This window comes from Pseudorasbora parva, chromosome 9 (genome assembly GCF_024679245.1).
Source record: "Pseudorasbora parva isolate DD20220531a chromosome 9, ASM2467924v1, whole genome shotgun sequence".
In the NCBI taxonomy this organism is placed as follows: domain Eukaryota; kingdom Metazoa; phylum Chordata; class Actinopteri; order Cypriniformes; family Gobionidae; genus Pseudorasbora; species Pseudorasbora parva.
In genome coordinates, this window is record NC_090180.1 from 2564337 (window position 1) to 2588713 (window position 24377).

Sequence of the window (24377 nt, forward strand, 5' to 3'; positions counted from 1 at the left end):
CCTGGACTTATATGACACTATCCAATCATTTGGAAAGATGACCATCAAAATTATATACATACAATAAAAAACTATATAATAAGCCCCAACGTCCTGACATAATCACAACTAAATTACCTCCTGTCAGGGTACGAAGTCTTTTGTCGTAATGTCCATGCCTTCTCAACAAAGGTTGCCATACAAAAAATTTCATTTTCAAATAACCAAAACATAATTTCACCTTCGGGCAAGCAAAACAAATCTGGGTTTTTCTGTTGCATCAAATTATACAAACCAAATCTTAAATTATTATACAGTGGGCAATAAAACATAAAATGAAATTCATCCTCCACCACACATAAATCACATACAGAACATAACCTGTCCTCCTCTGGGAGTCCCTTAAAGCACCCCATTCCACCTCTAGGGGCAGCACACCAGCTCTACGCTGAGCACAGAGACCTCCGTCTTCTTTTCAAATTATATTTGACATAAGATTCAGTAAAGAAATGTTCCTTAAACTGTACATAACTTCTTAATTTAGGCTTCCGTAGTATCTCTAATTTCCACTGTTCTTTATAAGTATCAAATAATATTTGTCAAATATTGGTGATCTTGCACTTTATACTATTCAAAAACAATTGTTGTAAATTTACTACTGAGAAGATCTCAAGGACCGCCCTGGGTGTATTTATCATAGTGTATTTTATAGTGCTTTATTTCATTTACTAATTCATTATTGATCATCATGACAGCACTCAAAAAACAAAACAAAAAAAGTCCTGGTATGGCTGGTAAACCTCATTATAAAGTCCTGGTATGGCTGGTAAACCTCATTATAAAGTCCTGGTATGGCTGGTAAACCTCAGTATAAAGTCCCGGTATGGCTGGTAAACCTCAGTATAAAGTCCTGGTATGGCTGGTAAACCTCAGTATAAAGTCCCGGTATGGCTGGTAAACCTCAGTATAAAGTCCTGGTATGGCTGGTAAACCTCAGTATAAAGTCCTGGTATGGCTGGTAAACCTCAGTATAAAGTCCTGGTATGGCTGGTAAACCTCAGTATAAAGTCCTGGTATGGCTGGTAAACCTCAGTATAAAGTCCTGGTATGGCTGGTAAACCTCAGTATAAAGTCCTGGTATGGCTGGTAAACCTCAGTATAAAGTCCCGGTATGGCTGGTAAACCTCAGTATAAAGTCCCGGTATGGCTGGTAAACCTCAGTATAAAGTCCCGGTATGGCTGGTAAACCTCAGTATAAAGTCCCGGTATGGCTGGTAAACCTCAGTATAAAGTCCCGGTATGGCTGGTAAACCTCAGTATAAAGTCCCGGTATGGCTGGTAAACCTCAGTATAAAGTCCTGGTATGGCTGGTAAACCTCAGTATAAAGTCCTGGTTTGGCTGGTAAACCTCAGTATAAAGTCCTGGTTTGGCTGGTAAACCTCAGTATAAAGTCCTGGTATGGCTGGTAAACCTCAGTATAAAGTCCCGGTATGGCTGGTAAACCTCAGTATAAAGTCCTGGTATGGCTGGTAAACCTCAGTATAAAGTCCTGGTATGGCTGGTAAACCTCAGTATAAAGTCCTGGTATGGCTGGTAAACCTCAGTATAAAGTCCTGGTATGGCTGGTAAACCTCAGTATAAAGTCCTGGTATGGCTGATAAACCTCAGTATAAAGTCCCGGTATGGCTGGTAAACCTCAGTATAAAGTCCCGGTATGGCTGGTAAACCTCAGTATAAAGTCCTGGTATGGCTGGTAAACCTCAGTATAAAGTCCTGGTATGGCTGGTAAACCTCAGTATAAAGTCCTGGTATGGCTGGTAAACCTCAGTATAAAGTCCCGGTATGGCTGGTAAACCTCAGTATAAAGTCCCGGTATGGCTGGTAAACCTCAGTATAAAGTCCCGGTATGGCTGGTAAACCTCAGTATAAAGTCCCGGTATGGCTGGTAAACCTCAGTATAAAGTCCTGGTATGGCTGATAAACCTCAGTATAAAGTCCTGGTATGGCTGGTAAACCTCAGTATAAAGTCCCGGTATGGCTGGTAAACCTCAGTATAAAGTCCTGGTATGGCTGGTAAACCTCAGTATAAAGTCCTGGTATGGCTGGTAAACCTCAGTATAAAGTCCTGGTATGGCTGGTAAACCTCAGTATAAAGTCCCGGTATGGCTGGTAAACCTCAGTATAAAGTCCCGGTATGGCTGGTAAACCTCAGTATAAAGTCCTGGTTTGGCTGGTAAACCTCAGTATAAAGTCCCGGTATGGCTGGTAAACCTCAGTATAAAGTCCTGGTATGGCTGGTAAACCTCAGTATAAAGTCCTGGTATGGCTGATAAACCTCAGTATAAAGTCCTGGTATGGCTGGTAAACCTCAGTATAAAGTCCTGGTATGGCTGATAAACCTCAGTATAAAGTCCCGGTATGGCTGATAAACCTCAGTATAAAGTCCTGGTATGGCTGGTAAACCTCAGTATAAAGTCCTGGTATGGCTGGTAAACCTCAGTATAAAGTCCCGGTATGGCTGGTAAACCTCATTATAAAGTCCTGGTATGGCTGGTAAACCTCAGTATAAAGTCCTGGTATGGCTGGTAAACCTCAGTATAAAGTCCCGGTATGGCTGGTAAACCTCAGTATAAAGTCCCGGTATGGCTGGTAAACCTCAGTATAAAGTCCCGGTATGGCTGGTAAACCTCAGTATAAAGTCCTGGTATGGCTGATAAACCTCAGTATAAAGTCCTGGTATGGCTGGTAAACCTCAGTATAAAGTCCCGGTATGGCTGGTAAACCTCAGTATAAAGTCCTGGTATGGCTGGTAAACCTCAGTATAAAGTCCTGGTATGGCTGGTAAACCTCAGTATAAAGTCCCGGTATGGCTGGTAAACCTCAGTATAAAGTCCTGGTATGGCTGGTAAACCTCAGTATAAAGTCCTGGTATGGCTGGTAAACCTCAGTATAAAGTCCTGGTATGGCTGGTAAACCTCAGTATAAAGTCCCGGTATGGCTGGTAAACCTCAGTATAAAGTCCCGGTATGGCTGGTAAACCTCAGTATAAAGTCCTGGTTTGGCTGGTAAACCTCAGTATAAAGTCCCGGTATGGCTGGTAAACCTCAGTATAAAGTCCTGGTATGGCTGGTAAACCTCAGTATAAAGTCCTGGTATGGCTGATAAACCTCAGTATAAAGTCCTGGTATGGCTGGTAAACCTCAGTATAAAGTCCCGGTATGGCTGGTAAACCTCAGTATAAAGTCCTGGTATGGCTGGTAAACCTCAGTATAAAGTCCTGGTATGGCTGGTAAACCTCAGTATAAAGTCCTGGTATGGCTGGTAAACCTCAGTATAAAGTCCTGGTATGGCTGGTAAACCTCAGTATAAAGTCCTGGTTTGGCTGGTAAACCTCAGTATAAAGTCCTGGTATGGCTGGTGAACCTCAGTATAAAAAGTCCGAGCTGAAATGGCAGGTCAGACACCTTATTTTAGAATCATAAAAGTCTCCTTATATTTAACACTGGGATCTGTTAACAGAATTATGCCACTGCACATGGCTCACTGCTTTCTAGATTTGAAATTAATAATGCATTGGGACCTAACACTAGAGTCAATTTACTATTTCTATGGCGCTTTGCAAAGCGAGCATTTTTGGAGAGCGGTGACATGCTGAAATGGGCTTTGGTGACATTTAGATATTGACTTTGGCTTATTGCACAGGCGTGTTGGTTTGTTTTAGACAACTGCATATGCTCAGCACTCTATGGCTTCTGAAGAGGAACAAACAGGTGCATGATTTCCACGATAATAAGGCATTAAAATATCTGCTTGTTTCCTAGGTAACGGAGACCCGAACGGGGCCTCTTGGATGCAGTAACTACGACAGCCTGGATTCCGTCAGCTCCGTCTTAGTGCACAGCCCAGAAAATAAAATCCATCTGAAAGGTAAGACAGCTGCTGTGCTCCTTTAGAGAACAACATCTCAGCCACGTCTGCTCTTACTTGTATCAATTGTGTAGCAGGTGATGTGTAGCAAGAAGATGCTTTGTTTTGTGTGTGTGTGTGTGTGGGCATGTTTTTGTGACATGAGGACACAAATGTGTATAATGCCATGGGTATGACACAAGTATTACAGGAGAGGGTGAAATATGAGGACATTACCCATGTCCCCACATTTCAAAAGGCTTATAAATCACACAGGAGTTTTTTTTTTTAGAAAGTAAAACTGCAGAATGTTTCCTGTTATGTCCTGTTAGGTTTAGGGGCTGTGTGTGTGTGTGTGTGTGTGTGTGTGTGTGTGTGTGTGTGTGTGTGTGTGTGTGTGTGTGTGTGTGTGTGTGTGTGTGTGTGTGTGTGTGTGTGTGTGTGTGTGTGTGCGTGCGTGCGTGCGTGCGTGCGTGCGTGCGTGCGTGCGTGCGTGTGTGTGTGTGTGTGTGTGTGTGTGTGTGTAGATATATTTGAAGATATAGAGGTCTTAAATGTTTTTTTAACTGCCAATGCAATTAAGAAAATCACGGTAGACAAACTTACAAATGAATTCATGATTAATGGCCCTAGATCCTGATTCAGAATTGAAATAACTGATTAAATGAAATGTATTATTTATTTATTTATTATTTATTTTTTTGCTTTTGAGGAAGATGTGAGCACTATAATTGCAGAGTTTTGTTTACCAGGAGCAGTAAATCCTCATATCCACAAACACTTCTCTTATAAGATATGTTGGTGAAATAATCAGTACAAATCCATTTTAGGCTGAAATTCCCATCTCAAAGGGATAGCTCACCCAAAAGGAAAGCTGTCAAAATGAAATTTACTCACCCTCATGTTGTTCCAAAGTTGTGTAAATGTATTTGAACACAAAGGAAGATATTTGGAAGAATGTTTGTACCCAAGCAGACCTTTACCCCATTGACTACTGTGGTACTTTTTCTCCTAATGTAGTCATTTGGGGCCGAGATCTGCCTGGCAACAAACATTCTTCCAAACATCTTCCTTTTTGTTCAGCAAATAAATTCATACAGGTTTGGAACAACTTGAGGGTGAGTAAATGATGACAGAGATATGAGTGATTTTTGAGTGAACTATCCCTTTAAAGTCCATGGATGTACAACATACACAAACAGCCATGTCACATTTAATTATTTATAATCTATTTTACATAACCCACCCTTAAACGATACATAAAAAGCTAACTCTAACTGGCACATTTAAGGCCAGACTTACTAAACAGGGCAAATTAGCAGGACAGCGTAATTCCATAAAAGCGGCGAGTTCAGCGTGTGATCTACTGACGACACACACATTAATGAACACAGCCGGATCATTCTTATAATGACCAGCACAGTTTACCCATTAGCGTCTGGTTTAAGACGTGCTTTTTGGGGGTTAAATAATGGTGCAAACACCAGTAAATCATCTTCTGTAATTCATTTACTCTCCTCACATACATTTTGCGTCTGAAAGGAAACTCCTACAAATGCATATGCAATAAGATCAGCCGCAAAAAATAACCGTGTCCATGCTTTTTCAGTGCTAATTTATCACTGCCAGTCTTTATTAAAGGGGGGGTGAAACACTCAGTTTCAGTCAATCTCATGTCAATCTTGAGTACCTATAGAGTAGTATTGCATCCTTCATATCTCCGAAAAGTCTTTAGTTTTATTATATTTATAAAAGAAATATAGGCTGTACCGAGTCTTTCCGGAAAAAAAAAACGAGTGCCTGGAGGTGTATCGAGTGGGCGGAGCTAAAGAATGACGAGCGCGCAAAGCGGTGACGTCCTCAAGCGTGGAGAAACCCATCTATCTCAGCTAATACAGATATGATCCAGAATCAGATCCGGAGGCTGAAATAAATTGAACAGGAGAAACAGCAGCAGCAGGACGTCCGTCTCTGTGGTATGGACTGTATTTAGTGGCCTGTCAACATTTGTGTGTCTTTACTCGCAGTTTATGAGGACATGATTCGGTTTATGGACTATTGTATGAGACTAAACCTTAGCAGTAGCAAGCAAAACGGTTTTGCACGTCAGACTAGTGTAACGTTATACAGAGAACAACAATGGAGTAACGTTAGCGCATTTGAATGACGAAGCACGCGATCGTGACGTTTACTGATGTTTACTCATGCGACGATAGCCAATAGCAGAGACATTTGAAGTTGATTTACTCACCGGCTGCTTCCAAAGCAGGACCGAACCTTTATCGCTGGGACCGCTCCGTCAAAAACACACTTCTTTGGTATGATTTGGTGAAATCCTGTGACAGCGGTGACCGTGGAGATCCACTTTGAGACGCGACTGAAGCGATGTTGTGAAGCTTCCCGTCATTTCTGCGTTCAAATCGGTTCAAATGCAGCGCTGCCTTCCCAGAATGCTGTGCTGAAGCGTTGAAGTCGCTCGACGTCACCCATAGGAATAAAGTGGAGCGCGGCGCGGCAGAAGTGTTCACGGTCGACTGGATCTGCACCTGAGAGTGTGTATGGGCGTGCATTTCCTCTCTCGCTCTAGTCACGCGCGCGCGCACCCTACCGGGAGAAGAGCCCGTACGGCCCATACAAGGACCTTCCGCTCTATTAACGTCAAGCCGAGCCATACTCTAAAAAAACTCTCCGAAACTTGTGAGAAACCGGAAGGAGTATTTTTGACACAGAAATACTCCATCAAACGTCCAACATTAGTTTTTAAAACTTTGTCTATGTTTAGGATGAGAATCCAAGTCTTTAACAGTGGAAAACGCTCAGTATGCATGAAACAGCATTTCACCCATCCTTTAAATCCTGACTGTGGTTTTTAACCCCAAAAGAGTGTTTGCATTGGGCAAGCTGTCAGTAAATCTGGCCCTAAGATGCCAGTCCAAACTTTCTAACAAGTCAAAAGTCTGGCTACGGCAGACCTGTTTCAGGGATCACATCACCTGTTAATACTACGGTTTCCATGCTTTAGAAGCAAGTGAAGGGACATCAGAAGACAGGCATTTACACTCGCTGTAATTCGACTCAAACTCTGGTGACGGCAGTGTCACCGAAAGTCAGAGGTGGTCTGTGCGGCAGAAAGAAAGAGAAAGAAAGAAATAACAGACTGAGAGGAGCAAAATGGAAGGTTTTAAGTAAGCCGCTAGCCGTTTCTAATTATACACGTGGCCTGCGCCAATTCCCACTGCCTTCTTGACATTGACATTTAAATTGTCAACCCACTTAATACTGCCATCTCCTGAAGCAAGTTCCCTGCTGCCCAAATTCGTGTAACTACTTTAATGAGTTAGCCATAGGGTTCGGCTCCAAAGCTTATCTATTGCTGAGTATTCAGGAAAGGAAATGGAGGGGTGGAGTCTGCTGGAGAGCAGGGCCGTAACAAGTCCACCCTAATTCAGAAATGATTTAGAAATGGACAAATCAGGGTTTGTCTGGAAGCGTGGAAGCGTCTGAAGTATGAGTACGGCAAAATATCACAAGAAAAGCTTAACATGTACTTACAACTGCATTATTTATCTGTATTTTCTTCATTAGGATGTTGAAAGCAAGTGACCAGAAAGTTTCATTCATAATGTTTCTACTTCATGTAACACGAGCGCTCATACTGGACTGAAGCCGTTCTCATGTGATCACGGGAAAACATTTCTTAGGGCGTGGTGAGCTCGTGCCAGAGGCGTGGTAGTGAGCCGTTGGAACTGCCATCCTACGTCACGAAGCACCACAACGTCCAATAGGAAAATTCGACTGCAGTAGCCACCGCTCAACCTTAAGAGGGCAGCACTAAGACATTTTTACACCATATATTATGAGTTTAAAACACTTTATACCCAAATGTCAAAACATTTACTCGAATCAATAAACAGCATTAATAAAGCCCCAGTCTTACAGATCATTAACTAAAAAAAGTTGGTTTAGGGTTTAGTTACCCTTTAAGGGTCCAGAATAATGCATTCATTAAGCATTAATTAATGATTAACTTGTTCAAAATTAAGGCTATAAGTTAGGCATGAACACACTAGCAAATTAATGATTAACTTTACATTTTAAGGGCATATTAGCCATTATTTACAAATTATTAAACATTTGAAAGATATACATTTATGCTATAAAGAAACAAACTAACCTAGTAGTTAATGATTCAATAATTGTACAGTAAAACTTAATTTTAGATTTTATGTAGTGTTGTAATTATATTTCTGTGCCATTCTGTTAGGTTAACTGAACAATAATCTGGTAATTAAGTTGGTTTTGCAGTTATAAATGGCTAAAATAGTGTAATAAAGACAATGTTACCCCCTATTCTAAAGTAGAAGTTTTATCCTCATTAATTATGGCACTTATTGAGTGATATTTAAGTTTATTGACCAGAATAAGACAATAATTAAGGCTAAACTGCAATGAAAAAAGGACTAATATACAATTTGACCCCTGGTCTAAAGTGAAAGTTTGGTAACACTTGAGTATGAGGAACACATATTCACTATTAACTCTGACTTTCGCCTCAATAAACTCCTAATTTACTGCTTATTAATAGTTAGTAAGGTAGTTTTTGTAGCATTTAAGTTTAGGTATTGGGTCGGATTAAGGGATGTAGAATAAGGTCATGCAGAATAAGGCATTAATACGTGCTTTATAAGTGCTAATAAACAGACAATATCCTAGTAATATGCATGATAATTCGCAACTAGTTAATAACTGAACCTTAATATAAAGTGTTACCGAAAGTTTTATCCTCATTAAAGGTCGTTAATGCGATTTTTGTTTGTTACAAATGATTATTAATTTGTAAATAATGGCTAATATGCCCTTAATATACATTAAGTTATTCATTAAATACGATTGTAATAAACCGTTAACCTTTGACACGGTTTACAACAATTATACCACCAGACCACTAAGGAATACAAATCTTCTAATGTTCGAATCTCGAGACTAACAGTTGATTTGATGCAAATTAATGCAAATATTATTTGCAAATAGTACCAAAAGGATTAGTCCAACTATTATTTAGTTAACTGTTCTGTTTCTTTATGCTTTAAAAAAATAATAAAAGAAATCGGTCCCCCAATGTTCATTTGCAGAGAGAAGAGCTTTTATTCGTGTGCGTCACTTTCTGCATTCTTTCATTTACTTTTTTGGGGAGGGCTTCCCAGGATATTTTCAATCAAAGCGCCGTCTTTTCAGAGAGCAGACCCCTAGACCCCTTCAAATTAGGACATCAAGCTGTCATTTCCATAGATGACTGAAATAATCCACTGGGGAAATTGGCGTTCCTCTCGTTCTTTTTAAAAAGGCTGAGACTCTGGAGGAGGGGGCACAAGAGCAGCTATTTAGCTGTCTCCGGTAGGAAAGCCATCCAAGTCAGTCTCTTTTGTAAAGCTCCCCACACTGTTGGCTCTGAACCCAGCAGAAGCCAAAGCTCAAGACGAAGACTGCATCTAATTATGTCTCTTGTTTTTCCACAATCTGACGGATAAATACTGAGGAACACATCATAAATATTCACACTAGGAACTTAAAAAGGCTGAAAATGAAGCCAAAATGCATTGATTCTTTCTTGAAGGATGTCAGACCTGTAAAGCTGTGAAGAGCATTTTCTCACATAATATAATTAGCAGGTGTTCAGCACCCACAGCTGGGCTGTGAAATCTGAATCTTTTTTATGTGCGTGGTAGAAAAGCTGGTGGAGTAATATATGCAGCACTGAATGATTTCATAAGTAATTCATAGGTGAGTATTGATGAGAAGGCCTCTGGAGATCAAATCTATCAAAATGAAGAGGGGAGTTCTGCTCTCCAACATATCTTCATTGATTTCTCGACATGTTATTAATGATCAGAATTAACTAACTGGGTGCTCTTCTTTTTTTAAGGAACAGAAATTAATGCCTTTATTCAGCAAAGATGCATTAAATTGTTCAAAAGTGACAGTAAAGACGTTTACATTGTTACAAACAACCCCCCAAAAAATATATTATTTCAAATAAATTCTGTTTCTTTTGAACTTTCTATTCATCAGAGGAATCCTAAAAAAAAAAAGTATATATAATAAAAAAACCATTAGGGTTTCTACAAAAGTATTAAGTGGCACCAAAATGCTTTTATAACTGTTTTATAATAATACAAAATATTTATTATAATATTTATTTATTTATTTATTTATTTATTTATTTATTTATTTATTTATTTATTTATTTATTTATTTATTTACTTATTTATTTTTAATTTGTTTGTTTGTTTGTTTATTTATTTTTTATTTTTATTTACTTACTTATTGGGGGGCACTAAATCAGCATATTAGAATAATTTCTAAAGGATCATCTGAAGACTGGATTAATGATGCTGAAAAATCACAGGAATAAATTACATTTTAAAAATAAATTTGGTAACACTTTATTTTTTAATGCTAATAAGCAACTAGTTAATAGTTAATAACTAAACTGTAGTTATCATGCATATTACTAGGATATTGTCTGTTTATTAGCACTTATAAAGCACATATTAATGCCTTATCCTGCATGAGCTTATTCTACATCCCTTAATCCGACCCAATACCTAAACTTAAACGCTACAAAAACTACCTTACTAACTATTAATAAGCAGTAAATTATGAGTTTATTGAGGCAAAAGTCAGAGTTAATAGTGAATATGTGTTCACTATACCAAGGAATTACCATTAATTTAAATGGATAACTGTTATTTTAAAATTGTAATAATGTACTCGTAAATAATAAATTGTAATGTACATGTTTTTACTGTATCAGTAATAGTAGTGGGTATTGAACATATTACATTATATGTGACCTTGGACCACAAAACCATGTCATAACTCCTAAGGATAATTTTGAGATGAAAACAAGTTGAAATGTATATCGTATGAAAGCTGAATAAATAAGCTTTCCATTGATGTATGGTTTGTTAGGGGGAAAAAAATCTAAATATCAAGAAAAACTCCTTTAAAGTTGTCCAAATGAAGTCCTTAGCAATGCATATAATTATACATTTTTGATATATTAACGGTAGGAAATGTACAAAATATCTTCATGGAACATGATCTTAATATACTAATGATTTCTGGCATAAAGAAATATGGATAATTTTGTCTCATACAGTGTATTGTTGGCTATCGCCACAGAAATACCCGCGAGACGCAGGACTGCTGAAGAGCTCCAGGGTCACATATAAGATAATTATAATATAATTACTTTAAAAAGAAGAAAAAATAGCATTCTGCAATTTCCTCAATGCGCCTGCCATTGGCAAGTGTGGCAAACAATTAATCTCAGACCCTGTTTACAATTGTACCATCGTGTTCCCGCTTGTCCCAAATCGCTCAAAAAATCAATAATTAGTTTCCTGGGCAAATGTCAATTCTTCCATTGCCTGCTATCAAAATATCTAATCGGGCAGGAGAATTCGGCAATAGCCGCATTGATTCCCTGTCTGCAGTTCATGACAGAGGTTTACAGCCCAATGACCTTGCCACGGTGATTGTTGGTCTTTATTCATCCCATTACCCCATTACTGCGCTGACACAGCAGACCTCTCCGTCCCAAATAGGACTCCCATCACTGACGCTGTTAGCAGTCAGGCTGCCTGTCTCTCTGACCCACTTTACATGCGCTCGGCTCCCCAACTCAGCTTGTCCGTTATTGCTGAGGCAAATCAAGGCTGTAAAACAATACACTGACAGATTTGCCTTCGTTGGGGCTGTATTTTAACTGAGAAGGCAGAAGTTTTAAAAAGATTATTTAAGATATTCGATTCAGGCACTTCATAGATAAGACACATTTAAATTATGTTTACTTTACATCATTAAATTAAGTTGTGTTGAAATGTGTTCAATCAGCCTATAACTGAAGTTTACTTAAATCATTTGTGTTACAACTACATTAAATATTTGTGCTGCCATAACTAACTGGGCAGTGGATCTGTAGTTCCCAGCATGCTTTGCAAGAGACTGCGCTAGGAGATTAAATGTCTGGATTAAAGTGATATTTAATGTGTTTTTCAGTAAAGGGAAAGATGTTATTAGTTTATGTTAGTGTTTAATGTTCAGTTATGTTGGAGATTGAGGAGTTTCTGTAATTTTGTGGTTAGCATTATGCAGAAGAATGTGTGTGTGTGTGTGTGTGTGTGTGTGTGTGTGTGTGTGTGTGTGTGTGTGTGTGTGTGTGTGTGTGTGTGTGTGTGTGTGTGTGTGTGTGTGTTTGTTTTTGTGACATATCAGGACAAAAATGTGTATAATGCCATGGGTATGACACAGGAATTACAGAAAAGGGTGACATATGAGGACATTACCCATGGCCCCACTTTTCAAAAGGCTTATAAATCACACAGGAGGAGTTTTTATGAGAAAGTATGATGGGTAGATTTAGGGGCAGTGTGTGTGTGATGGGTAGGTTTTGGGGGAAGGGGCAGTGTAAGGGGATAAAAAATACGGTTTGTACAGTATAAAAACCATTACGCCTATAAAAACCATTACCCTCCCCACAATTCACAAAAACCAACGTGTGTGTGTGTGTGTGTGTGTGTGTGTGTGTGTGTGTGTGTGTGTGTGTGTGTGTGTGTGTGTGTGTGTGTGTGTGTGTGTGTGTGTGTGTGTGTGTGTGTGTCTGTGTGTAGGCTGTGGGCAAATTCATTGGATGAATTCCTGCTCTCAATTAAATATATTTAGTTTGTTCAATTAGTTAATTTTGCATTTTATTTTTAAAAAATAAGCTTGTTGTTATTTACATTTTTTAAAGGCAAATTAAATTGATAATAGTGTTCAACTTACATAATGAACTTTTATAAATGTAACATAACATCATTAAGTAAAGAGCAAATATAAATAAAATGTAACAGTGACAAATTCAAATGGTTTGTATTTACTCAAAGGAATACTTGATTTTTTTTGTTCTTATAACTAAATTGTTATTTGCAAAAATTGCTCAATATAGTTGTGTGCAAACACTTACCACATAATTTTTAAGTAAATTCAACAAGTCATTTTTATGAGTGAGTGAAAGTGATAATCATGTTCACAACCAGTCTGGACATCTGGTTTAATAATTAAACTCATGTTTTAATTAAAATGCACTTAAAATTACGCTGCAACCAGAACTTTGAAATGATGATCTGTGAGTTAGTCTGTAATTTCCGACCACTCAGATCGCTTGAATTAAAGTTGCCCCTTTGTGGACCTGTGACCCTCATGACACATGCAGTGGATCTGTTGAGTAATGTCTAAAAACTCATTTTGAAGCAATGTAAAAATATGAGACTGAGGATACTTTGCTGTTATATACACCGATCATACATAATATTATGGCCTAATATTGTGTTGGTCCCTTTTGACCCGTCGAGGCATGGTCTCCACTAGACCCCTGAAGGTGTGCTGTAGTATCTGACGCCATTCTGTTAGCAGCAGATCCTTTAAGTCCTGTAAATTGCCTCCATGGATCGGACTTGTTTGTTCAGCTCATCCCACAGATGCTCGATTGGATTGAGATCTGGGGAATTTGGAGGCCGAGTCGACGCCTCAAACTGGTTGTTGTGCTCCTCAAACCATTCCTGAAGCATTTGTGCTTTGTGTCAGGAGCATTATCCTGCTGGAAGAGCCACAGCTACCAGAATACCGTTTCCATGAAAGGCTGAACATGGTCTCAGCAATGCTTAGGTAGGTGGAGCGTGTCAAAGTAACATCCACATGGATGGAGGACCCAAGGTTTCCCAGCAGAACATTGGCCAAAGCATCACACTGCCTCCGCCGGCTCGCCTTCTTCCCATAGTGCATCCTGGGGCCATGTGTTCCCCAGGTAAGCCACACACACACACCCGGCCATCCACGTGATGTAAAAGAACACGTGATTCCTCAGACCAGGCCACCTTCTTCCATTGCTCCGTGGTCCAGTTCTGATGCTCACGTGCCACTGTTAGATATGCCGCCCCATACACAACTTGAGCTTAAGTCTGTTTGATCGGACCCCACGGGCCAGCCTTCGCTCCCCACGTGCATCAATGAGCCTTGGCCGCCCATGACCCTGTGGCCGGTTCTCCACTGGTCCTTCCTTGGAGCACTTTTGATAGATACTGACCACTGCAGACCGGGAACAGCCCACAAGAGCTGCAGTTTTGGAGATGCTCTGACCCAGTCCTCTAGCCGTCACAATTTGGCAAAACTCGCTCAAATCCTTACGCTTTCCCATTTTTCCTGCTTCTATCACATCAACTTTAAGGACAAACTGTTCACTTTCTGCCTAATATATCCCACCCACTAACAGGAGCCGTGATGAAGAGATCATCAGTGTTATTCACTTCATCGGTCATAATGTTATGCCTGACAGTGTATAATGTATATAGTTATTTGTTGATGGTATATGGTAAAGTGAAAAGTGAAAAATATTGATTGGAAGTGGAATATACACATTTACTATTCAATGCCTTGTCATTTCAGAGATCCACCTCATGCTTCTGGATTGCATTGTTACACTCTACAAAATTCTGAGTAAAAAACAACGCAATGTTGGGTCAAATATGGACTAACCCAGCAATTGGGTTGTTTTAACCCAGCAATTGGGTTGTTTTAACCCAGCGATTGGGTTGTTTTAACCCAGCGATCGGGTTGTCATAAGCAAATATTTAACCCAACCGCAGGGTTAAAACAAACCAATCGCTGGGTTAAAACAACCCAATTGCTGGGTTAGTCCATATTTGACCCAACATTGGGTTAAAACAACCCAGCATTTTTTAGAGTGTATAAATATGGGAATATGTTAAAAGAAGACATATTACTTAAAGAGTTAAGTGGGCAGAAAGACAAATGGGGTGAGGAGAGATGAGCGGATAGCCAGAGGACAGATGATGGGTGGGTTCATAGGGGTGTCATATAACTCAGGGATTGATTTGTGTGTGTGTGTGTGTGTGTGTGTGTGTGTGTGTGTGTGTGTGTGTGTGTGTGTGTGTGTGTGTGTGCGTGCGTGTGCGTGTGTGTGTGTGTGTGTGTGTGTGTGTGTGTGTGTGTGTGTGTGTGTGTGTGTGTGTGTGTGTGTGTGGTGATTTGAGATGTTGGCCAAATGTGCAAGACTATAACAAAGCCAAACATCATTCTGAACTTGTTTACCAACCTAGCAGCCAAAAAAACAGTGTTGTGTAGCTTACAAAATATCTTATTTGGTCTTGGAATCAAATTTCAGTTCAGCTCAGTTGTCTAAAATGACAGTAAACAGATATTTCTCTCTTTTCCCACACGCACAGGTCTGCAAGATGTGCTTCCTGAGTTTCTGCGGAATCGTTTTGTGGAGGCGGCGCTCAGTTACGTGGCGTGTAACTCAGAGGGCGAGCTGCTATGCCGTAACAATGACTGCTGGTGTCGCTGCTCCGCAAAGTTTCCTGATTGTAACTGCCCTTTTGCCGACATTAAAGCTATGGAGGAGAGTCTGCGTAAGAGCAAAGAGTCCTGGGTCAACCTCAACAACGACTTCATGGAGTCAGGTAGGTTAAGCTGATGGTCATGGGTTGCAACACCTTTCCACACACACTTCACGACTTCACTGGATTATGGGAGAGTGGAACTTCTCAGGTTTTAAAAGACAGGTATATCTTATTGGTATATCTCAACCTTGACAAATGATTGATATGCTGTCATATTCCCTCAGCAGCTCTTTCCGTGTTTGAGTTCACTGCAGTCAGTGTAAATAGATAGAGTTGCACATATATACTACGAAAAGCACATCAGACCTGAAAAAAGTCTGCACCACACACACAAAAAAACATGATTCTAGCTGTTTGCTCAGTTTATTTAAGCTGAAACAACATAAATATTTAGTTTTTTTTTACTTAATTGCCATTTTACTCTATTTTATTACGTTAAAGGTGCACTATGTAGTATTTTTGCAGTAAAATATCCAAAAAACACTAGGCCGGTGTTATAGATTTTGTTCAGTTGAGTACCTACAATATCCCAGAAGTTTCCAACTATTTGTAAATTGTGAGAAAATTGCTATTTTAACTGAGGACCGGGACGTTTCAGCATAGCGTCTGAGGGAGACGCCTGTTAATCGCGTCATATCTGCGCTACCCTCGGTTTCGGCTTTTATTTGGCAGGAGCGCTTTACTCTTAGCAGTGTGAACAAGTGAACGCACGGAGTAACGTCATAGCATCATTTTAAACACACTTAAATGTATCTAATATGATAAACAGAGCTGCATTACCTCATAATCATAACCGGAAGGGCGGATCAGTGCAGGCGGCCGGCGAATGTGTCCCGTCCCGTCATAATAAAAGTCCCGGTGTTCATGAGCCGTGTGTTTGTTTAACAATCGCTCCAGCGGCCGTGCTCAGCTCCTCAACACTCGGTCCTGATCTGCTTTTCACTACAGTAACGTTAATAACCGCATGCATGAACGTGATTTCTGCCCGAGTCCTATTTTCCACCGGCTGTGAGGTGAAGACCACAAGTCCCAAAATACTGCACTCACACGTTGCGTCATCAAACTAGGCATTTGTTTAGAATAGGCGCCCTCCAGTGGACGGAAAGCTGCATAGTGCACCTTTAACTGGGCCTCATTCATGAAACTTTCATAAATATATGAGCAAATTCTGAGTAATTTGCACGTAAAATGGACATTTACGAAAACTCTGCTCCAGATTCACAAACCCTTCGTACACCACGGATTCGTTAGTTAAACGTGTGTATGCTAGTGAATTCCAAACATGCGTAAATAGGATGCGCGTGCACGCTTATTCACAATTAGCATATTCCCCGCCCATGAGTTACAACTGCAAATGACGTGACCAGGAGCGCTGTGGACTCTTCTGGACTTCTTTCTCAGGTTTGGCTCCAGGATTTTGCATAAATGTTGAAGACTAATTGGTCATATGACTAGCGATACATATTAAATTACCGTGTGTCCACCAAAGCATGTTTTAGCCAGCTAAACACCTGCTGCTCTTCTGAAAACGGCCAGCTGGTGGCGCTTGAAAGCGCTTTGCAAGGGCAGTGTTTTTCCAGCTGATATACTTTGGTAGCTATAATACAGAATATCCATGGCAGTATTGTAATACTAGTATCTCATTTTGAAGAATATTACTGAATTTAAAAATGCAGTAAACAAAAAAAAAACAGTATTAACTTCTCTATTATTGTCGTTCGACTGGTGTACAAGTGGGATGATTGGTCGGTGTAGTTTGTCCCGCCCCTCCTCCACTGTGATTGGACGGCCTGGTAAAAAAGAACAGTGACGAGCGCTGCCTATTGCCCAACGTTAAACAGTACAAACAAAACAAAACAAAAAAGACGGGGCAAATCAACTCTTGAAGATTACAGATCGTTAAATGTTTTACACACCATTTACTCGTGGTTGGGAGCAGGTGTACATTTCTTTCGTACCAACTAACATTTTGAAAATACGAACATTTTCGTGAATCCGAAAATTTACTTTACGAACGATTTACACACAAATTTGTTCTGCTCGTGTTTCATGAATGAGGCCAATTGAACTAAAGTTTAAAAAATGTTAAGTTAACCTTAACCATTTGTGTTGGGATTACACAAATCATTTATGTTGCGCTGACTGAACTGGGCAGTGTATTTCTAGTTCCCAGCATGCTTTGCAGGGATGGATCAGGAGAGTAAATGTTGAACTTAAGTGCTGTTTGATGTGTTTTTTTTTTTAATGAAGGGAATGACCTGTTAACGTTTGATGTTATATTTTACATTTAAATGTTGTGTTGATATTTTGAGGTTAGCATTATGGTGAAGTGTAGAGCTTGTGCTGTTCTCAATTAGCTGTGACTGTGCTAATGCCAGTGATGAGAAGTGCTTTACTTGGTCATTACTTGCGTGTTACAATTAGCAAATGATCAAGTGTTGTTGATTAATAGTTTTTATAGAAATAAAGACAATAAATGAATGTGACACAGTTCCCATAGACTAAATATGGTCATCAAGTCTACCCCTTTTTATCCTACTTTATCTAGTTGGAATGACATGATTTTTGTAGTTTTAACTAAATGATTTAAGTTCATACAAAAAGATTGCAACAAATTATTTCAAACCAATTCGATTTTGTTGGAAAAGCTTAATTCAATTGTGTGGAAATGTTTGCCTTTATTTAATTATGTTCATTCAACAGGTTATTTTTATTTTATTTTTTTGAGTGCACAGCTCCAGCAAAGCATCTTTTAATTACACTTACATTGATAATGCACGGGGTAATGCAGTAGAAGTGGCGTAATGGTGAAGGATCTGTGCTTCAAACACAAGGGCTGGAGGTACAATCCCAGGTGTCCAAAGAAATGGGAGAGTTAATGAGAAAACAATCCTGCTCTGTTACCATTGTGTCCAAAGGCAAAGCACTTAACCTAAAGGTGCACCTAGGGGATTGTCTCTGCAATTAGTGTACTGTACGCGGGTTTGGATTAAGAGAGCATCTGCTAAATGTTAAGTTCAAGAAATAACAACAACCCCTAAAGAACAAATATATTAAAAAGTCACTGTTACTTAATTGAATATCAGACAAGCAGTCAACGGGTGAAGAGCAGCAGCTGCAGCTTGTTATAAATTCTGCTATTTTTGTCTATATGTAAACATCTTTCATGTAAAATATCTTATTCAGGACAGTACTAAATAAAAATATACTTTTGAGCAAGACTGAATTTCTATATATAATTTAGAAATGTTGGCTTTAAACGTGTCCCTGTGTTATATTCGTTATTAAAATAACTCAATCTAATATTTAGCATGCAGGTACTTTTTAGTTTTCAGAGTCACTATGTGGTGTATTATTGAAAGACCGGTGTTATTGGTCAAGTTGTTTCTGAAAGCCCTGCAAGGGCCCGCAAGTCAATAATGAACTGTGGACTCCTTTGATAAATGGCACCCACATTTGGGTTTAATTCAGAGTTCTTTAAAGTTCACCGACTATGATTTATTTGCACCTTGGAGTAGAAACCTAAACTAACAAAAGGGAGGGTTTGTCTGTTTTATTGCTCTGGTTGCGAGACCGGACTGATGACATCTTCGGTTTGAATAATGCTGGTATTGTGTGTGTGTGTGTGTGTGTGTGTGTGTGTGTGTGTGTGTGTGTGTGTGTGTGAGAGAGAAAGAAGGAGAGCAAACCCAAGGTACAGAAGCCGAAGTCAGAAAAACATGGAAAGATGGCACCTCAGGTTTTTCTCCTAGCTGAGTGTTTCCACATTCAAAGAATGATTCAATCAGAGAGATAAACCTTAGCTGGCTCTAAAAGCTTCTCCTGCTCAGTGATGGAGCATTAATGAAAGCAGCTCAAATCCCTTTAACTGTGGAGCTGCTCTCATAGGAACGCATATCTCCTTTCAGCTGGTGAAGTGCTGGGCTTGGGAAAAGAGCTCTTTGACCATAGCATAGCTACAGCGTAAGGGTTTTATTTATCCAGCCGCTCTTATAAGGTGGCCAGACAGGAGCGAGAAAGAACATTGCTTCAGATTTAGAATGGAAAACTGATTTGTCATGCAGGATCCTGATAAAGAATATTAAAAATATTGGCAGGGAAAACTGCACCAAAACAAGAGCATATGACAGTTTAACTTAAGTCAGTCATCATGATATCAAGTTTGCATAGTGGCTCCAAAAAGGCGTTTTTCTTTCTATTGCTATACCTAAAGAAAATAAAATGCCTAATTTGATCCAGTGTTACTCTGCACATGCTTTTGGATCATCACAAATATAATGCAAAATGATTATCTTAGAACAGAAGATATGCTGTCTCTCGCATCACAAAAATTATTTGGACTCAAACCTCTTTGGACTCGATCTTGACTTGGACTCAAACCTCTTTGGACTCGGTGTTGATTTGGACTCAAACCTCTTTGGACTCGTTCTTGATTTGGACTCAAACCTCTTTGGACTCGTTCTTGATTTGGACTCAAACCTCTTTGGACTCGGTCTTGACTTGGACTCAAACATCTTTGGACTCGTTCTTGATTTGGACTCAAACCTCTTTGGACTCGATCTTGATTTGGACTCAAACCTCTTTGGACTCGTTCTTGACTTGGACTCAAACCTCTTTGGACTCGTTCTTGATTTGGACTCAAACCTCTTTGGACTCGGTATTGACTTGGACTCAAACCTCTTTGGACTCGTTCTTGACTTGGACTCTAACCTCTTTAGACTTGAACGATTTGGACTCAAACCTCTTTGGACTCGTTCTTGATTTGGACTCAAACCTCTTTGGACTCGTTCTTGATTTGGACTCAAACCTCTTTGGACTCGTTCTTGATTTGGACTCTAACCTCTTTGGACTCGTTCTTGATTTGGACTCAAACCTCTTTGGACTCGGTGTTGACTTGGACTCAAACCTCTTTGGACTCGTTCTTGACTTGGACTCTAACCTCTTTGGACTTGAACGATTTGGACTCAAACCTCTTTGGACTCATTCTTGATTTGGACTCAAACCTCTTTGGACTCGTTCTTGATTTGGACTCAAACCTCTTTGGACTCGTTCTTGATTTGGACTCAAACCTCTTTGGACTCGGTCTTGACTTGGACTCAAACCTCTTTGGACTCGGTGTTGACTTGGACTCAAACCTCTTTGGACTCGGTCTTGACTTGGACTCAAACCTCTTTGGACTCGGTCTTGACTTGGACTCAAACCTCTTTGGACTCGGTCTTGACTTGGACTCAAACTTCTTTGGACTCGGTCTTGACTTGGACTCAAACCTCTTTGGACTCGGTGTTGACTTGGACTCAAACCTCTTTGGACTCGTTCTTGACTTGGACTCTAACCTCTTTAGACTTGAACGATTTGGACTCAAACCTCTTTGGACTCGTTCTTGATTTGGACTCAAACCTCTTTGGACTCGTTCTTGATTTGGACTCAAACCTCTTTGGACTCGTTCTTGATTTGGACTCAAACCTCTTTGGACTCGTTCTTGATTTGGACTCAAACCTCTTTGGACTCGTTCTTGATTTGGACTCTAACCTCTTTGGACTCGTTCTTGATTTGGACTCAAACCTCTTTGGACTCGGTGTTGACTTGGACTCAAACCTCTTTGGACTCGTTCTTGACTTGGACTCTAACCTCTTTGGACTTGAACGATTTGGACTCAAACCTCTTTGGACTCATTCTTGATTTGGACTCAAACCTCTTTGGACTCGTTCTTGATTTGGACTCAAACCTCTTTGGACTCGTTCTTGATTTGGACTCAAACCTCTTTGGACTCGGTCTTGACTTGGACTCAAACCTCTTTGGACTCGGTGTTGACTTGGACTCAAACCTCTTTGGACTCGGTCTTGACTTGGACTCAAACCTCTTTGGACTCGGTCTTGACTTGGACTCAAACCTCTTTGGACTCGGTCTTGACTTGGACTCAAACTTCTTTGGACTCGGTCTTGACTTGGACTCAAACCTCTTTGGACTCGGTCTTGACTTGGACTCAAACCTCTTTGGACTCGGTCTTGACTTGGACTCAAACCTCTTTGGACTCGGTCTTGACTTGGACTCAAACTTCTTTGGACTCAGTCTTGACTTGGACTCAAACCTCTTTGGACTCTTTTGGTCTTGAACTGGTCTTGGATTTGTTGTGGACTTGACTACAGCCCTAGTATTTAGACCTCTAAGTGACACTTAAACTGTATGAGTTTCAATACACACAATAACAAACCCTCAAACCATAATAATAAAAAATAAACATAAAAATTGAAGAACAAAAGAAAGAAGAAAATCTCCTTTGGTCTTCCAGCCTCCTACACTGCATCTTAAAAAAGGACAGATATACATAATCCCGCCCACACACACCAATACAAACAGAGATACTTGGGGATGTGAAATGATCTTCCCTCACAATCTGCGCCTCAGTGCACTTAGTTCAACTTGTACGAAAGCACCATGCGTTGACCTTTTCTTAGGCGATATCTCTTAAAGGATGGCTTTCTAAACCACAAAATGATTGTAGCTCATCCCTGTGTGTGCAGATGATCCCCGAGTTCTGTTCGTTTACATTTATTTACATCTACTGCAAACTAAATACTATAACACTCCCGCTTCAATAGTAGCGCACTGTTTAATGGTAAAAATATCCCAGCAGCAGCTGTATATTAATTTGTGTCAGGCATATACATCAAAGCATGCAAAATCAAAACAGACTTAATGAACATAATAAATAAGCACATACACAACATTTAATCACGCATGCTTTGGTTAATCTGTCACGTCAAGTATCCCTGAAGGGCTTGTGATCCATAATGAAATGCATTATTTCGATAAACATTGATGGACTGTCATGTTTACGTTACATACTTTAGAGAAACAATCATAATTCTTGCTATATTACATTACATTAGGCTGACCTGATGAGCATTTAGAGAGGGAATGCTCATTAATGTTGTTTTATTGATAGAGGAGGAAGTTCATCCAAAAATGAAATCTCTCATCATTGACTCACGCTCAAGTTCCAAAGCATCTTTTCATTCTTCTGCTGAAAACAAAAGAAGATATTTTGAAGAATGTCTGTAACCAAACAGTTGGAGTATTTTTTCATGGTATGGAAGTCAGTCCGTCAACTGTTTGTGTATTATGTATTATTCAAAATATCTTCTCTTGTGTTGAGCAGAAGAAAGAAATGAAGGTTTGGAACAACTTTAGGGTGAGTAAATGATGACAGGTTTTATTTTTGGGTGAACTATCCCTTTAAAGTCGGCATGAAACCGACGCTGCGGTAGTTCTTCTTCCCTGCTGTGGTATTTATTTCTGAGAGAATTTCAAATTTTTCTTTATGACTTAAATTGGTTTTGAATCTTAATTAAAATGCCTACCTTCAAAAAAGATCAGTATTATGTCAATAGTATAGGCTACTACGCGTTTTTAGTTAGAGCAAAAGGTTAAAAGTTGTGTGATTGATCATGTTTACAACAGTAAATTCAGTATTTAAAAGTCAAAGGGTCTGGCAGTGTTAAACTACTGTGTTCCTCATCCTTTAATTCACAGCTTGATTAGCTGAACTGTTTCATTATGTTAATTAAAAACTGGCTCGAAGTTACATGATGTTATTTGATACATGGTACCACCAACAATCAACCTGGCAACATGTTTATCCTCATCAGAGTCTGCCAATGAACATTTTCACTGGGGTTTTGTCCATTTATGGGCTCAATTAGTTGTTAAAGCTCCCAGCATATGTACTTAGATAAGGCACTTTTGGAGTCTGAATGTGACAGATAGCAATAAACAACAAATGAAGGTCTTTTTTCAGTGAATTGATTTTTTTTTGGTTCAATAAATGGCGCCCACTTAACAACCAGAGGTTGTGTAAAGAGGATTACACTCAGCACACATATTCTGATATATCCTTCTGTCTCAAAAAGATTTCTCACTCGACATTTAAAAAGGCTTCATGTATATTTCATTCCACAATTTCCACGAATATAAGTCTAAAGCTAAAGAGCTAAGAGCTAAAATATGATTTACTGTATGTATTACATGTCAAATGTAGCACACTTAATAAACACATTTCCCATTTGACATTTGATTAACTTAATGCAGGTTGTAAACGGCTCCACCGTGCTTCCCATTACTTCATGAACTGAGTAAACCAGAGGTAGATTAACATGTGTAGGGATGCTGTTTTTAAGATTAAAGGACGCCGTATCCTGAGTTCTCCAGCATGTGCAAGATTTTACGAGTCCATTCACTTTGGGTTAAATCAGCTAGCAGAACGAATGGATTCGCCCAGCAACAGCTCTGGTTAGTCTAAGAAGGGATTATACAAAACTGTACTACTGTCATAAACATGATACTGCTCCCCAGCAAATCCCACAAGTGCTTCACTTTCGCTAAAGATGCCCATAAACAACTCAGCGTAGGTCGACTTATCGCATATTCGCAAATGCCGAAAATACCAGTTTCTTATTTAATATTTGCATGTTGCTCGGGGGAATAATTGCTGTGGATTTAGTAAATGAATTATGCATAGCATGTCCTTCACTTATGTTTTTCTGTTGCCATTAACAGTTCATATTCTAATGGGATGTTTGAGATGTCAAGACATTTGTTTTCTAAAGCGGAATAGCAGGTTGATTATTTTTTATCATCAAAATGTCATTTCAGTGTTTCAGGATTTTTACCTTAAAATGAATGCATGTAAATAAAAGCAGTTTCATTTGACTTGCAAAAATCATGCAAATAGCTGCATTAATAGCCTTTTGGTAAAATGTTATTTATAATTTGATCTTCTGTTTACTATGCATATCTCATTTTTTGACGCTCATTTTTGCAGGTAAAAAAATAAATGAAGAATAATAATAATCTTTTGAATGATAACGTAACGCTTGTCTTGTAATATTCCTACCGCTGAGAATTCTTCAATCCCTGTGATTATACATTCACTGTGGATTCGTTCCACTGCTCAAGGCTGCACAAATAACATATCAGCATTTGTCTCACTCACATTCTCTCTTTCTCTCTCTCTCTCTCACACACAC

At 39.4% G+C, this 24377-nt stretch overlaps 1 protein-coding gene across 2 annotated transcripts in view; it reads left to right on the plus strand.

The window, feature by feature from the left end:
- brinp2 (bone morphogenetic protein/retinoic acid inducible neural-specific 2) overlaps nucleotides 1-24377 on the plus strand; it is a 217395-nt gene that overhangs the window by 115934 nt on the left and 77084 nt on the right. For both annotated transcript variants that reach the window (XM_067453480.1, XM_067453482.1), the window contains exons 5-6: nucleotides 3802-3907; nucleotides 15175-15411. In XM_067453480.1, the coding sequence (XP_067309581.1) occupies nucleotides 3802-3907; nucleotides 15175-15411 (343 nt within the window). The remainder of the gene's footprint in view (nucleotides 1-3801; nucleotides 3908-15174; nucleotides 15412-24377) is intronic.